General features: G+C 35.9%; 1 protein-coding gene across 2 annotated transcripts in view; it reads left to right on the forward strand.

The window, feature by feature from the left end:
- Window positions 1–17,592, forward strand: part of tyn (trynity) — a 79,809-nt gene extending 62,217 nt beyond the window's left edge. The window contains exons 8-15 of one of the 2 annotated variants that reach the window (XM_077431132.1): window positions 10,987–11,115; window positions 11,216–11,391; window positions 15,374–15,507; window positions 15,577–15,716; window positions 15,793–15,874; window positions 16,652–16,796; window positions 16,878–17,106; window positions 17,394–17,592. In XM_077431132.1, the coding sequence (XP_077287258.1) occupies window positions 10,987–11,115; window positions 11,216–11,391; window positions 15,374–15,507; window positions 15,577–15,716; window positions 15,793–15,874; window positions 16,652–16,796; window positions 16,878–17,106; window positions 17,394–17,545 (1,187 nt within the window). In that variant the 3' untranslated portion in view covers window positions 17,546–17,592. The remainder of the gene's footprint in view (window positions 1–10,986; window positions 11,116–11,215; window positions 11,392–15,373; window positions 15,508–15,576; window positions 15,717–15,792; window positions 15,875–16,651; window positions 16,797–16,877; window positions 17,107–17,393) is intronic. The other variant, XM_077431133.1, reaches the window with a different exon arrangement.
- The last annotated feature ends 257 nt before the right edge of the window (window positions 17,593–17,849 follow it).

A 17,849-nucleotide genomic window follows, 5' to 3' on the forward strand; every position in this document is an offset into this window, starting at 1 on the left:
CATGTTCAAATAAACAACAAAATACAATTGACGTTTAAAGTAGGCCATTTTCAATTATTTATTTAGAGTTTAAGTTTGGACCATTGTGGCTTTACAGGAGTCCCTAATGCACCACAATGGTCGAAAAAATACAATATACATACATACGTATATGCACAGACAAAAATACATTTGTACATAATCATAAAAAATAGCAGATGAAGTAAAAATATCAAATAATAAAATACAAAGTAGAGATACTCTTGCACCTATAGCCAACACCAATATATGTATATCATATGTACATAAGAACCGCAAATACAAAATATCCCTGCGAGGCTCAAATGGAAGAATGAAGATGAAAATTCCACTCAATTATGAAAATAATGATGAGCTTAGGCTACCAGACAAATAGGCTAAAATAATATCCGATAATAATTATGCATACCTACTCGAGAACAATGAAAAGTCAGTCAAAATATAGTATATTAGCATGTCCATTTTTTACACAGAAATTTTAATCACGATCGATCACATTGAAACTAGCCAGACTTATAAAGAAGGATGAGATCCAATCAGGGTTGCAGAATAGCCGGTACGGCGCCCCGCCACCTTTTATCGGCACCGGTACGCGACCGGCATAAAAATTTAAAAAATCAAAATAGTATAAAACTTTAATTTTTTCAAAAAGTTTTACCTCTTTTGCAATATTTTTCACCCAAGCTCGGTGACAAGGAGCGCCGTCGTGCATAAAAATGCTGTTCGGATCAAGGCTTTATGTGAGGCACTAGATGTGTCATTAGCGTATTTAAGTATTGGTCCCCATTCATGGACCCATTAACAAAATATATGGTCCCTGGACCTTTTTTTCGCTTATGACGGCTCAAACCATTGTCTAGGGTGGATGTTTAATTATGCTATCGATACATGAGGGTAGGTAGCGTTCTCGGGGGCTGCGACGAACAAACAAACGGCTTTGTGTCATGAACTGAAGGATACAGTCATCGCTCGAAGATTGCTTTGAGGATACACTTGATGCATTTATGCATTAGCACTACACCACTGGATCCAATCATTATATTTTTATCAACCTGTCCTCAATATGTTGCGATCATCGTACCACTTATTCGATCTGGTATAGCTGAAAAGGTTTTTTTCGAAAGCTGGATTTGTTCAATCCCTAGTCTGCTTCACGCAAGAGTCCACGAGTGTGCACTTTTCAAATCGAGCTGGCTTAGAGTGCCAGTTTTTGTGGCGGAGACACACCAGCCTACCAGTTCGACGACCCCTGGGACCTCTTTCACACAAAAGACCGATTTTCTAGACAAAAGAAACGCTCCGAATTCCTGCAGTCATCTTCGACGGCCACTTCCGACCACTGCTAAAAAGATTATCGTCATCATCATCGTCGTAGTCGTCGTCGAATTTCGATCTAAGGTTATCGAACACCGACGGCATTCTACCTCCTCGTCTATATTTATATGTACATACATATCTATCTTATAAGATGCGGCAATTATTTTAACAGTAAATGGTAAACGGTCCTTACATGGCAGCTTGCCCTCGGTGCAGTCTCGATTTACTACCATTTCAGACGGTTCGAATTCGATTTACATTATGTTAGGCGGGCATTGTCGACATTGCCTTCTCACCGCTGCGATGAAAAAAATATTAACAATTACAAATTGTTCTAATAAATCGATTACGATCTCGATTGGCAATCTTGATCGGGATCGAGACGTAATAAAAGTAAGATAAGCGTGCGGATTGCAAAACCTATTATTAGATCATACCCTTTATATAGTATGTAGTTTAATGTGATATAACTCTAGGTATTTTTTATTCAAATATTTTTTATTTAAACAGTCAAACATAGGCAGCATTACAGTATACTTCAAAATATTCAATTTTTTGTTGTTTAAATCTATGTAATTATTAATAAAAGACGTGTATGTTTGATTAAGGAAAAAATGCTTATTCATGTTTGTTGAAATGTGTTTGCAGATCAAAGTGGTTGAGATTTGAATCATGTCGTATTTTTTAAATAATATATAAATGTATCTAGAATTCTCTTAATTTTTTTCAAGGTCTAAGTTCAAAGTATGTTCCAATTCCAAAACTTTTACAAATACATTTTTAAGAAATACTATAGAGATATCTATAGAAAATTTTGATATATAATAATTTTTTTGTTAGAAATATGTGTCCCGACAAAACCGCGCGGGATAAAATCGTTGGACAAATCGCGCAAACCAAAAAAGAGTAGCGACAAAATCGCGCAACGCATACATATGTATATAAACAAATATAAGCAAGAAAATAAATACAAAAACTAGTAATATGAATATTAAAAACAGGTCTAATGTATGTACATATGAGAAAAATTCAATAAAACAAAGTAATGATAAAAAAAGAATTGTTTATGTATTTTGAAAGTAGACTTTATATTTTGTGCTGATCCTTTGATATTATTTTTAATTTAGGACTTATAATTATATTTAATATGTCTATATTGTTTCAATAAAGTGTGAATAAATTCAAAAGTACATTTTCAAAATTATTAAGCGATTCTTATTTTATCATTACTGTGTTATATGGACTGTTTCTTATATGTATGTACATTGGACCGTTTTTTAAATATTTATATTACTTTTTTATATTTATTTTATTGTTTATTTTTATTTTATTTATTTTTATTTTACATACATATTTTCACATACATATGTATATACAAATATACCAGGAAGGCTTAACAGGTAAACCCCAAATGCGCCTTCCTGGTCCACATAATTATTACATAGATACATGTAAATCTAAATATCTGACATCTATGGTCAGTATACATATATTACAAACATCGTATTAATACGATAAATAACGATGAATAGCTTTCATGTAACAATACGAATTTTATATTCGATAAACAACCACAGAGACATCTATGGTGAGCAATATGGCGAAACCTTAGATATAACAATAACTAAAGGTTCGCAACAGAAAATTGGGAAGGAAACGCCAATTTTACAGGAATCGTTTCAATGAAAATCAGAAAAATTGGCAAATTCTGATAAGAAACGATCGACCTAGACAAATCAAGGTCTGGCCAACAGCGAGACTTAGCGGGGAATCGAACTTGTAACATCAAGTACGAAATAATTCAACATTCACCACTAGACCACGCTGCTGGTTATATATGCATTGCGCGATTTTGTCCTAGTGATTATCTCTCGCGCGGTTTTGTGACGGCGTCGAGAAATATATAAATTTTTATAGAAGATTGGGTAGCATATTTATAATAATCAACAAATACGAGATGTTAGAAGCTGAAATTTATGAGAAACGACGCCAATTTTGTGGAACAGTTTCAACAATGAAATCAGTTAAATTGGCAAACTCTGATACTAGTTTAAATTAATCATCAATTTTGTTTCAAAACCACCCGTTAACATATTAACTAGCAAAACACTAGTACATATGTATGCAAGTATTGTTCGGTAAATTAATTAGTAATATTTTAATTCCATGAAAGAATTTCGAACATAACAAGGCTCACACGATTGAATATACCGTTGTGTGAACAAAAGCTTTATCTGTTCTTTAGACAAATTACTGAAATGCCTTTACGGCAGGTGATAGATCTAAAAACTTTCACCTTTTCGCCTGTAGGGATGATATCTAAAGTGACGAGTCTGGTTAAATTCTATTCCCCAAAGCCACAATTCCAATCAGCACCATAATGGAACTACCAAAGTCTCGTTTGCGGTCTGAATACTCCGGAGACACGCCTCACGGACGATCGTGATGACAGCAGGTCACGAAGTTGCCCCAACGACATCCACTCTCACCATTATTGACCACTATCCTCCTTGCAAGGATAGGCAAACTTGATCCTTAGAATTGAAAAAAAAAATGCCTGGGATAAGTTTCTACATCTACTGCATTTATGTAGTTACACTGTTCGACAAATGACGACTTTTTTTTTGGTTCAGAGACGACATATGACTTTTCTTATAGATCTATGCCCAGTGAAAACGAATTTGGTAATGAAAAATGTTGATTGGCTCGAGATTCGGAGATGTATGTGTTTTTTAAATCGCGCGATTTTGATATATCTTGGTGTTGTTCGGTCGATGTCTCAAAATCTGTAGTACTTTTTAGCTTTCAAATTTTTCAAAGTAGTCGTCCAGTTCAAATCAAAAGTCAAAAGTACGCATTTTCACTTGAGATTTTTTCCCACTGTTAATACTATTTTATATTGAGTATTTTCTATTAAAACATGTTTATTGGGATAGTGTTCTGGTCACAGTATTTTTTATTTTCGTTTAAAAGGGTTAATTGGAAGTGTGCTGAATTTTAAATCGGTAAAATTGCGAGCTAAAATCTCGTACTATTTACTCGTATTTACACGAATCTGAATTGAATTAATAGGGATAATATATTAAATTGTCTTTATATGAAAATTAAATAAAATTCCACTTTTGTGGATTAATAACAAAAATTCTATTGATAACTGGCTTACCTCGATAAAATAAACGAATTTTTGTTATTTATCCACAAGAATAGTCGAAATATTGATTTTTCCAAGTGGAATCTGGCCCTGCATCTGTTCTGTACCGAATTTCCTACTGTGAGATTCACCGTATGCATTTGCTAAGTACATACGTATGTACTTACGTGCTTAAGTTAAACGGATTGCAATTTCCCAGCGATTAACCGAGTTAAACATTGGCGTTTTCGTGTGTGACGACCGAGCTGCTTATGTAAGTCGAAAAAAAAAGGAAAATATAAATAAAATAAAAGAAAAATACAGTTACGCGTCTTCTTCCGAGACGGACGTTTATACGGTGTTTAACACACCTGATGGCGTTTGATTTATTGGTTCCGTATGTGATGTTGATTGTTCAATAATGCTCTGTGACATATTTAGAGCGAAGACTGGTTTTCGGGCTAAGACTGATGATGATGGGTAAACTGAGACGATGATAAAATTGGGATAATTGATAATCACTGTTTGTTTTTACTTTATCTACGTATACTATATAAGAAGTGTTGATACAAGAAATACGGGTCTACGTGACGAGACAGAATGTTAAATGACAGAAAACGCAAATATCGGAAGGCAAAGATTTTGCGCGCGCACATTAATACGGGAGGAAAAGCCTGTTCCTCTTGTTCCTGTTGTATCCTGCTCACGCAAATTAAGTGAGTATGTACGTGAGTATGTACCGTTTACCATGCACCTTTTTTTTTTTTTTGATATTTCGACTTAAGATCTTTCGATTTTCGATCTTTGCCTTCCGATATTTGCGTTTTCTGTCATTTAACATTCTGTCTCGTCACGGAGACCGAAAAGTGAGAAAAAAATCGATTTTGATTAATTGGTATAGATATAGTATTAACCCCTGATCACTACTAGATTATACTACATAGATGATACTAGATTAGTCAGCAGTATGGCTCGTTGGTTGCGTTGATACTAAGCACCGAGAGGTTGTCGAGGTTGCGTTGATACTATGCACTTATATGTATAATATAATGAAATAATAAAAGAAATCGGTCGTAAATACACAAAATTCAAATGTACATATATAGGTCTATTCATATTATCCAGCACTGCAAGGCAAAAGTTCGGCATAGTTGTGCACGGAAAATTCATACAATACAGCAGCGCACGGTCAGACAAGTATTTGCAGAGCGCAATTTTGCTTGCGGCGAGTAAATATTGTCATAATATGAAATTTCCGAAAATATTCATATGCGCATGCGCACTTTCGTTAGTACGCGTGCACTTACTACTATAACGTCATGTAGTGCGTGATTATTACCATAGTGGCCAAACAAAATCGATTTTGCTTAATATGTTACTGTGACGTGTACTGCTGTATAATATGAATAGAGTTTGTCGGCTACTACTACATTACGGAACAAAACTGATACTAAGCACCGAGAGGTCGCGGGGTTCGATCCCGCGAGCTGAGTTTGATGGTTAAGAATTCTTGTCTAGAAACCGAAAATCCGAAGCGATAACCGATTCGTCAAACTTTAGGTGCCAAAAAATGGTCATTGACTCGAAGATGCTTTGTAGCAGCAAAAAATCTGATTTAATTGATCGATTCAACTTGGAAATAATCTCGAGGTGATGTCATTTGTAGCTTTTCTCTGCAATCTTGTTGGAGTAGTTAATTATGTATGTGGCTTGGAACCGTTGCGATTTAACACAGTAGTGCAATTTAACAAAGTGGACTTGCTAGTAGTCTTAGAATAAGGAAGTTGATGTTGTTTTCAAATTATACTGTTACCAAAACAGTGTATAAAGCATTGGAATTACAGTGAATTGTAAACATAACTTGTGTATGTTCTAAAAACAATGAAAGATTCATGCAATTAATGAATTTTTCGTATTAAAATGACTACGTACGTTTAATTTGGCGCCTAAAAGTTTCAATGAAACACTAATTTGTGAATTATTTAGTATCCAAAACGTCTTCAATATCTTCAATAGAAATTGAAATTTCTCATGTTGAGATCGATTTACTGTAATCTATTGCGTAACATTTCGAAATAACGACCGGTAAATGAACGTTATAAATTACCATATTAATTGACGATCGGCGCCATTTAACATCATGTATTGAAAATATTATTAATAGAATCGTTCAATACGTAAAATACAACACGTAAGTACCGTTATTTGATTTATAGCCGTTTTACACGAAGCTGTCGAATATTCGATTCGAAACTACCGCGACTTTTCACATAGTTGGAAAAAAATGGCGAAATTCAATTTAAGCCGATCGTTTTTACCTGCAAACTATTTTAATTGTGCTCGATCGATTGTAAAAAAATATATGTGGTACGAATCGTGCACTTTTGTGACCGTGATTCGGAATCGAACAAACATGCGAACGAACGGTAACATTTTTATTGTGATCATCATCATCATCATCATCGTCGTCGTCGTCGTCGTCGCTGTCATGGTGGAAAACGGATACAAACGGAAATCGAGAGCAAATACTGCAATTGAAGAAGTCCACGTCAAAGCAAACTGGAACACCTGTAATTTAACTGTTGGCTACGCTTCTCAACAGTGAAAAATATTTGCGCGTATTCGACTGATTGAAAATGAGATGCTATTTTAAAAGCCTGGTTTCATACAATAATAATTATAAAATTGTATTAGACATTAGAAATAGTTAGAAGTTTTGTATGGCACGAAGTCTTGTTAATATGTTTTTTGTTTTTGATATATTGGAATTTTAATAAGATTTTGAGATCAATCTTCAAGGTCGTCCATTAATATTTTACGTGTTGATTATGTGCCTGTTGATTGATGCATACAGGGTCGGATACGTCCCTTTATTTCAGGGCAAGTTTTAAATCATATTTTATGAGCTGCCTGTCAACGTATTTATTTATTTATTTAAAGTTTGGACCATTGCAGCATTACAGGAATTCCTAATGCGCAAAAATATAACAGAAAAGAAAAGAAACAAAATAATAACTAAAGAAATTAGACATAACAAAAACAAAACATATATATATATACACACAAACAACTAATAATAATAATAATAATAATAATTACAAATTAAAAGAACAATAAAGAAGGGAATGTCTTATAAAAGAAAAATAAATATAAACATATGCATAAGTAAAAAAAGCACGAGGGCGTTTTGATGTGCATTTTATTAAATTTATTTGAATCGACAAAAATATAATATTCAACCAATTGAATTGTTCCCAATCAAAAATACTTACATACAAACTTACAAAGTCACCCAACCGTTGAACTTCCTCTGGTAATTGGATTATTCGTCACATTGCGGTGGTCACAAAGACAATTTTTGCCATGAAAATCGCGAATGCACAATATTTGGCATTCAAGTTCTCGTTACTATGATGGACTTTTCGGCTGCTAGATGTTCCGTTATAGAGATTTTAGTGACTTGGTGACGAGTCCTTTGTGACCAGTAATCACCGAACAGCAAAGCGGCAGACTCATGGCACATAATTCGCGTGTATATCTCCACGATGGCCACAAAGACGGATACGATACGTTGACGGATGTTGCTGTAATATATGAACAGGAAATGTCGGTTACTGCTGTAAGCCTGGCGTGGCGTAAACGTGATGGTTAAAATGAACATACCCATACAAAATGTACCAAAGAATACTTTTCGTACGGCCGGATACCTGCTGTAGTCGGTTCGTGCCGACTAGGTATGAACAGACCTGTAATGGATATCTTTTCATTATTTAGGCGTATAAAATCTTTGTAATGTGAATATCTGCTAGTTTGCTTGTATGTAATATATTTATGTATTACAGCGTATGTAAATTTATTTATTTTTTCCTTAATACAACTCTGAATACATAATAAACGAGATACATCATAGTCTTTCAGGTATTTGTTCGACAGTGGGTACTTATAGCATGATTCGATTATCTTTTGTTGCAAGAAAAACAGCTTCGTCAGCTTGGCTAAGTGTTGCCGTAATTCATTTTCATGTCTTGCGTTGGACAGTGGACAACAAAAGAGGCCATGTCCGAAAGCGTCACCCCTGAACAAAATTGATGATTGAATTACGACTTCTAAAACGCATTTCGCACATGTTCAGCATCGCGAAAAATCAATTACATGTGTTATTAAACGAAATCAATCATCCCATAACATCTGTTACTAGTTTCAGTCTGTTTTGAATCGTTTGAAAAGTCCAACGAAACTTTCATATCGGCGCGCTTGCGCAGAGTTGCAATTGACGCGCGTTTGACATTTGTGGCCATAACGCACACAAACACATCCACGGCCTGAACGACAAACGAATCGAAAAACGCTGTTTTAAAATTAAAACTGCAACGTATTGAGATGCATATATTTTTAGTGGCTATATTTAAATACGTTTGCTTCGAAATTTCATAAATTATCAAGAGGTGAAAATCAATCGATCCGATTATATTGTCTGTTAATATCTAAATGCCTGACAAATTAACCTGTAAAATTGCGGATTAGTGCGAAGACGCTCGTGCGTGTTCAACTCTTCAAAAATCAGCTACCGAACTGTAAAAAATGGGTTCGCCCGAGGCGAAACAAAAAAAAAGTATAAGAAGAGCAGTCGAAAAAAAAACATAAGCGCTCTGTTAATCTGCGACCGTGAAAAAAAAATCAGACGTGTCTTACAAAATAAATCTGTTAAATTTGTTTTTCTTTTTAAACTGTAACTTACAAGTTGAGGTGTAATCGCTCAACGGCGGCGGTCACGATTTTGGCGGTGCAGTGACTTTGACGTTAACTATGCGCTTATATAATATAATGAAATAATAAACGTTTTATTAGGTCGTAAATACATAAAATTCAAATGTATAAAGGTATATTCATATTATCCAGCAATGCAAGGCAATACCTCGGCACAGTAGTGCACGGAAAATACTAGTTCTATTCATACTATACAGCATCGCACGTTCAAACATGTCTTGGCAGAGTGCATTACTGATTGCGACGATACAGCGCAATTTTATTTGCGTCGTATCATCGAGTTGATATTGTCATAATATGAAATTTCCGAAAATATTCATATGCGCATACGCACTTTCATTAGTACGCGTGCACTCACTACTATGACGTCATGTCGTGCGTGATTATTTCCAAAATGGCCAAAAAAAATCGATTTTGCTTAATAGGTTACTGTGACGTGTACTTCTGTATAATATGAATAGATTTTTTCGGCTACTACTACATTACAGAACAAATATTTAGCCAGCAGTATGGATCCGTGGTTGCGCTGATACTAAACATCGAAAGGTCAACTGGTTCGATCTCGTGAGCTGAACACGATTGAAAAGATTTTATTCTGAGTATAATCTTTAATGCTGCTGGTCAGGCTTGGATATTTGTGACTACAAGTCGATCGTTTCCTATCAGAGTTTGCTTTATCGAATTGGAAAAAAACATCCCACCCACCATGTCACCACTATTTGAATATGATTTCACACTAATTTTCATCAACATAGATGTCTCACTAATTTTCTTATATTTAGTATTTGTATTATGCTTATACGTCTGATCACAGTGACGCATTCGAGTATTATGTGATGTCACTGTGGCTAATGTGTAAATAAATAAAATAAAATATAATATGAATGTGTCAACATAGAATGTACCAAACAAGAGTTTTCATGCTACTGTTTACGTGCAGTTGTTGGTCTGTGCTGTGCCAGTATTTTTTTTTTTTTTATTTTATTGTCACAAATCAATACACACTCGCCATTACAGATTTGCTCCAATGCGACGGGTGTACGTTAATGAAATACATAAACAATCAGAAATCAGAAATACAGTAATACATACATATACAATCAGAATATATAGAATATAACAATAATGAAATACATAAACAAATCAGAAATAATAATCATAGTGACATCTATGGATTTCAGATTACTGTGTATAATTAATACAAATTATACACAGGCAGATTTTTGTGACAACAGGATTAGATTTTTTTAATACCAATTTTCAGGAACCGTTTCAGCAATGATCAGATAAAATTGGCAAACTCTGATAGAGAAACGATCGATTTGGAGTCACAAAACCCCCAAATCTAACCAGCAGTGGCGAGGACACGAACCTATGACCTCAGTGATGCTAAATATATACGCTATCACTAAGCCAAACTGCTGGCTTGTATGAATAGACTTTTAAATGGACAGCTAAAGCATGATATAATAATATCTGCTAATGTATTAAAATAGCAGGTACCGAATTGTACAATAGTACCTATTAGTTGATCAAGCGTTCAATTTGAGATGCGCTCGCATGAAAAATTGCCTTATAAATGTGGAACACTCAGCATTAACTCTTACATACTAATGAGATTCGAGAATTCCATCTGTGGGTAACGGTACCCAGTACTTTGGAATTTGCAGATGACACGTTTATAATGTGTCTTAACACCGCACTTCCTCTGCATCACCGCCTCTTGTAAAACGCTCGATTACCATCTTTTGCAGAATCGCCTTCCGGTTCTTCCCCCTCGGAGAACAGCCTGCCCATAACGGTAGAGACCCAAGAGGATCCCAACCTGAACAATCTGACCAGAACGGACGTGAACTGCGACAAGACGGGCACATGTTACGACGGTTAGTATCCTCTCACATTGTGTAAAATATCTATGTATGTAGTTACTTTGTCCAATTTGCCGTTGCTGAAATTGCCTTTTTTGTGTTTTCTCCATCACAGTGACCGTTAACTGTAAAGACACTCGTATCGCTGTACAAGTCCGCACCAACAAACCATTCAATGGCAGAATCTACGCCCTGGGTCGTTCCGAGACTTGCAACATCGACGTTATCAACAGTGACCTGTTCCGGTTGGACCTGACAATGGCTGGACAAGACTGCAACACCCAAAGTGTCGTAAGTAATCTAATTATTATTAAACACTAGTGTTGTGCCCGGTGGCGTAACTATGTACTATGGGCGAAAACGTACCGCGTTGAACGGCACACCGTGTGCATGGCTCCTCGCCGTGGGTGGTCTCCTACATTTCTTCAAATATGAGACACACCGCTATCGATCACTGTCAAACAAGGATGAATACAAGCATACAATTTGACCGAAAAAGGTCCAGAGGGTCGTTGAGGGGCGGGGCGTGCCAGGCGTTCCATGAATGGCACGCATCATTTTTTCGCATGTTTAAAAGTATCTAAAAAAACCACGTGCCACATTCACCGTTGTGTGATTTCGCCCTATGACGTGGGGGGGGGGGGGTTCCCGGAAAGATGCCTTAAATTTCACTGAATAGTAGCGCAGTTTCGAAATGTCATAATTTTCAATGGCGCTCAAAATGAACTTAGGTAATAGAATTCCACAAAAAAAGGTTTGCACCCTCGAATAACATACAAATACCTCTTGACGCTTTTTTGTGGAATTCTATTGCGTTAGTTCTCATTAGAATCTTAGAAAGTTTGGATGTCTCGACAGTGCAACTATCTCAAGTGCATTTGTCCGGTCATCGACGTGGGAGTATGCGGTACATGCGAGCCCTCAAGGTCGGGAGGACCTTCGGGAGGATCTCCAAATATTAATATGTATATTAAAAATAAATGAAAACGAAGGTTATAAATAAAAAATATAAGAAAATCAATTCAACCTAATTGAAAACAGGTAGAAGTATGTATAAAAAAATTCTACTTGTTCTGCGAACTTGCAATATTACATAGCATGAAGAAGTTTATAAAATGTCTTTAAAATATGTAATCGCAGAATTTTCAAATTTACAGTCTAAGAAGGACATTTATAATTTATTTCATTGAAAAAAAAAATGAAATAAAGTTTATTTATTATTCAATGAAATAAAGTTTATTTATTTCATTGAAAAAAAAATAGGGGGCCTTTTGGTAAATTTTGCATGCGGGACAATTTTTTTTAGTTACGCCACTGAATTCTGCCCCTTGATTTCAACGGGTGGCTTCGGAAAGGAATTGATACACGATTTAAAATAAAATTATATATAAATATATGTAGTGTTATTGAAATGATGTATGTAAGTGTGTGTGTATGTCTTCGGGGATGGGTGTATGTGTGTGCGCAATATGCGATAAATCTACCAAACTATAAGAAAAATACCTACATATACATATGTATATTGGTTGCAATTTTTTTAAATAATTGAATAAGAAAGATATAAGAGTAGGGCGCCTCAAGTAGTCTGAGCCCTGGAACTTTACCCCGACTGCCCCCCCCCCCCTCTCATCGGACCTGATCAGGAGCACATGTCAGATGCTTCACAGCCCCCCCCCCATACATCCCCACTTGCCCGAGTCTCCTCGACATGATCGGTCGTCACGCCACATCCCTATGCATAACGTTGTATTCTAAAATTTGTTTTTTTTTTAAATCTCCATACATATCCACGCATCCGCCACATACCCACACACATATTTACATCGCGTCCGTTTTTATATATATTATTTTTTACTCTTATTCATAGTTTCAAAAGTCTCGACAAATTTTCTGAGGTTTCTTTTTTTGTGGGTTTCTTCCTATCTTTATGTGATTTATCTCCATCTGATTAGATAGACTAATTGGTTTATTAATTGTCGAATCGTTTCAGTCTAATTTGTCGAATTTATTCACATTTTTTTCGACTGGCAATTTAAAGGCAGAGCTTCTTAAATATGGGGCGTGGTTTCAATTTCATACTTTTTGGGGATATTTTTGCACGGCTTCGACCCGCGCTTTCGCCTTTTTACTATTATTACTGCTTTTCTCATCAAATAAGAGCCTCGTTCAGAAACGAGACACTTCAAACGGGCATATCCTTGATTTTGAACTTAGACGTGGGGGTTCAACGGCTCCAAATTTGATCGCACGCTATGATAATGACGAAATTGATTTATTACTTTTAATATTACACGACACCGAGTGGAAGAGACACCGGATGTGATACTATTTTTCAATGGAAAAATCAGACTGATGGTGTCCTTCGATTTAATCCGCGATGGCTTAATCACGGCGTGTCGAATCGATAGTTCAACGTCCAAAAATACGACGTTTCATACCATTCTTGTTGTTCATTTTAGTTTCGCATTGTGATCGATGAACGAATTATGACAGTCTATAGCCGTGGGTCTTCTGAGAATTTGCACGGGCCCTATTTTTTCATTATTATTTTACGTCTTTTTTTACAACCGTTCTCTCAGTGTGGCTGAAAGAGCGTGAAATTCAATGCGAACGGTAGCATGAAAACGTATTTGAACGAACAATGAATTGCACTTACCTGGCCATTACCACGCCCCGAAGCGGACGATATAGCAATTTTTGAAGAATTCTATCTGTAATGATGGACTTTTGTGCTTACATGGAATTCGTGGGAAGTCGTCCAATTCGGAAGCCGGTAATTGAAGGACATTAACCAGAGTTCAGAGGGTTTGATGCATGTATTTTGACGGCTAATGATGGGAGTGATCCTCGAGGAATGCATTACAAGTCTTTCAATCGATTTTTTTTATTGCTTTCTAATTCATATAAGCTTCATCTGTGGCCCCTTTTGGATGCTGCATGACTAGACGTTGATTTCAAATGAATATCAATAGTAATTTAGTAGCCATATAAGATTTCATTAAAAGTTTTGGGTGTATGAGAAAAATTAGGCATGATATGTGTACCTATACTTACAATAACCTTAAAAATAGAAGGGAATAAAAGAAGAAGACGTGTGAAGGTAGACGAAGGTGGTAGAAACAAATTATGTGAGGTTAAAGGTCTGACCGCACTATACGGCTGTCGACTGCTGCAGCACGACACAACACGGCAAAGTTGATACAAAAAACTCTGTCGCGTGACGCGTAGTGCGTCATATCTCATACAATTTCATACAAACAATATTTGACCGCACACTGCCGTTCGTGTCGCAGACGCATAGTGCGGTCAGACCTTTAAGACGAATAAAAGAATGCTGTTGTTTGTAATCGGATGCTTGAATTCAATTTAACCATTTGAGTGCTGACGTCTTTTCTGTTGAAAGTCCGCCACGCTGAAAATTTCGCCAACATTTCCAACTAGAATTATTTATAAATCCAATAGAAAGCAGGTATAAAAATTGTAGCTAATTCAAACAAACCCTAGATAACTACCGCCGAGGATTTCAAGTTTTTCGCCGTTTATCTACGAGTTTCTATAAACGATTCAAACTTTCAATAATGTTGTAGTGTATTTCTGGATATTAGGATTTGAATCATGATGGAGTAGTTTCATGTACTTTAATTAAGTCCTGTTTTTCGTCAAGGTCAAAAATTAATCTATTCATGACCGTGTGAAAACGTACTCAGTAGCCCAAAATAATGGATCAATTAACCTAATTGCAAATTTAAGGAACAGACCGGTTTTCTTTACATCCATCAACTAATTTAGACAACATCTTATATGTGATTACTCTCAATGACATTACGAATAAAATATAATAACAGTCATGTATCCTATGCAATTTCTTATACATACATACATATATTAGCGAAATCAAAAACAAAAAGACATATTTACTTACTACAATACATATTTACTATTTTTACATACCTCCTTTACGTTTCACTTACGATTACAATTCAGGAAAAAGTTTGCCTCTTATTCGATCATTTTCATACTTTGCCATATTGCTCATTTTGCTCATCAATATAAGTAAATGGATCCTTCGCCATTACGATGGTGCAAAAATATCGTGTAAGACGCGTTTGATATCTCCCCGGCGAGATAGTCGTTGACGTTTATCCATCGTTTGTTTATTAGTTTTAAACATAGATGGCGGTAGTAAAATAAAATTATTGTTTTTATTCAAAATAATTATTTTATATACAAATTATAAAAGAGGTATGTTTTTAAAAAACTTTTTTTTATTCAGACTGGAGTATACTCGAATACCGTAGTGCTGCAGCATCACAGTGTGGTCATGACCAAAGCCGACAAGATCTACAAAGTCAAATGTACATACGACATGAGTTCCAAGAACATAACGTTCGGAATGATGCCGATCAGGTTAATATTGATATTTTAGGTAGCTTAAAAAATTCTGCACAGAAACTAACGATGATTTATGATAAATAGAGATCCTGAGATGATCTCCATCACATCAGCACCCGAAGCTCCACCACCGAGGATTCGCATCTTGGATGCCCGTGCACGAGAAGTTGAAACTGTGCGAATTGGAGACAAACTCACATTCAGAATTGAAATCCCAGAAGACAGTAAGTATATTCATATGGTGATTTGAACATTTCAATGTGTATGCTTGTATTAATTGAATTTTTTTATTGTTTATAGCACCTTATGGAATATTTGCAAGGAGCTGTGTCGCTATGGCTAAAGATTCTAAAAGCACATTCCAAATCATCGACGATGAAGGGTAATATATATTTTCTAATTCAAGTTACTTATAATAAAATAGACTAGTGGTTAGCATATAATGCTTTGAACAGAATGGTCACGGGTTCAAATCCCACTGGTTTTTGCTGGCCAGACCTTGGATTTGTGACTCCAGGTCAACCGTTTCCTTCCAGAGTTTGCCAATTTATCTGATTTTTATTGAAACGGTTCCAAAAAAACTGGCAACCTTACCCATTTTCTGGCAAAATCTCGAGCTTTCAGCAATCTCAAATTTCTCTGAATTGTATAAAATGCTGCAAATTCACAAATTTGACGATAAATGTCTCTGTGGATGTTAATCGATATGTGATTACTGAATTTCGATGAACACGTGTTGTGTGGCTTGAGGTTATGCACCAAGCACGCGTGTCTGAGTTGTCTGCCTTCGGGACGAAGACAGACCAGGCTTCCTTAATTCACCCCGGACGAATAAAGTATCGTCATACATCACCAGTCTCGAACTGGTGATTCGGGATCGAGGAAGCGAGCCACTTAGAAGCATTGTTCAAGCGGTGACGGTTGGAGCGGAAGTGTCATTGTTGGCCACACCAGTGTGGCCAGTACAAAAAACATGGGACAGCTCGTGGGTCGTAAGGCAACGAAAGCCGACCATACGGAAATTGGTCTGAACATGTAGTGTAGAAAATGTGTATTGTGTACGTGTTTAATGCTTGCACTGTTGCTATGCTAGAAAACAAGCTAAAACCCAAACAAAGTCCCAACTTTCAGTAAATATTAACATACAAATTCATTTCAGATGTCCTGTGGATGCTTCAATCTTCCCGGCTTTCACACCAGACGGCAACGCTTTGCAATCAGTCTACGAAGCTTTCCGTTTCACCGAATCATACGGAGTCATATTCCAGTGCAATGTCAAGTACTGTCTCGGACAGTGTGAACCGGTAAGATGCTTTATTGACAATATGAATACATATTTTAATCATAGAATATTTCAATGTTACCGAAAATAATGTTGTATATAGGCCGTGTGCGACTGGGGAAGAGACTCTTTGGAATCGTGGGGAAGAAAGCGTAGATCAATCTCACCAAATCAGAATGCAACCCACGAAGAGAACACCGACGAGAGTGAGGACGATATGAACATATCACAAGAGATCCTAGTGCTCGATTTTGGAGATGAGAGGCAGTCAGCCGACTTTTTAAGGTCCGACAGAATCGGAGGGATGGCGTCTGAAGCCGACTTCACTAGAGGTGATAAACCAATTCTTTAATTTGTGCTATTAGTATACAATATTTGGAAGACTTTTTGTGTACTAAGACGTACAAAAAGTATACAAAACTATTGTTTTTTTTTTAATTTTAACATTATGTCTCCGATAACATGTCAAGTAAGTACATATTAGCTTTCATGAAATGTAAATTCATAGCATATTGTTGCTTCGTAAATCGTTTTTTGTTCTAAAATTAATGATAAAATCATTCTATCTGTATTGTATAAGCTTTTATATTTGTTATAAGCGTTTGTGATTTGTTTTCAGATAAAACGATGACCATTGTTGAGCCGTGTCCGACTAAGACTTCAGTTTTGGCGCTGGAGATTGCTTGTGCTTTGCTTCTTCTTTTATATCTTAGCACGCTCTTCTTCTACTGTATGAGAAGCTTCTTTGTGCCGAGGAAGCAAATGCCATAGACATCTTTGTGATGATGTTCAATCATGTCTACAAAAGGGAAAATTAAAAAAAAAAAAAAAAACAACCTAATTACCGTCCTAATGCAAATACCGTCCAAAATTATATTTTAAAACATGCTTTTTATGTGATAATATATAAAAGTTTGTGGATGAATAACTAATGTATTAATAATAAACTAGTATTTTTATATTGGAGTTGAAGAGTGGAGCAAGTTGTGAATTTTTGCTTACAACTGTTTGACTCCGTTCTACATATATATTATATAATAGTATGAGACTGTTTCCATACATTGCATTTATAATT

The sequence above is a fragment of the Arctopsyche grandis genome, chromosome 5 (genome assembly GCF_051622035.1).
Source record: "Arctopsyche grandis isolate Sample6627 chromosome 5, ASM5162203v2, whole genome shotgun sequence".
In the NCBI taxonomy this organism is placed as follows: Eukaryota; Metazoa; Arthropoda; class Insecta; order Trichoptera; family Hydropsychidae; genus Arctopsyche; species Arctopsyche grandis.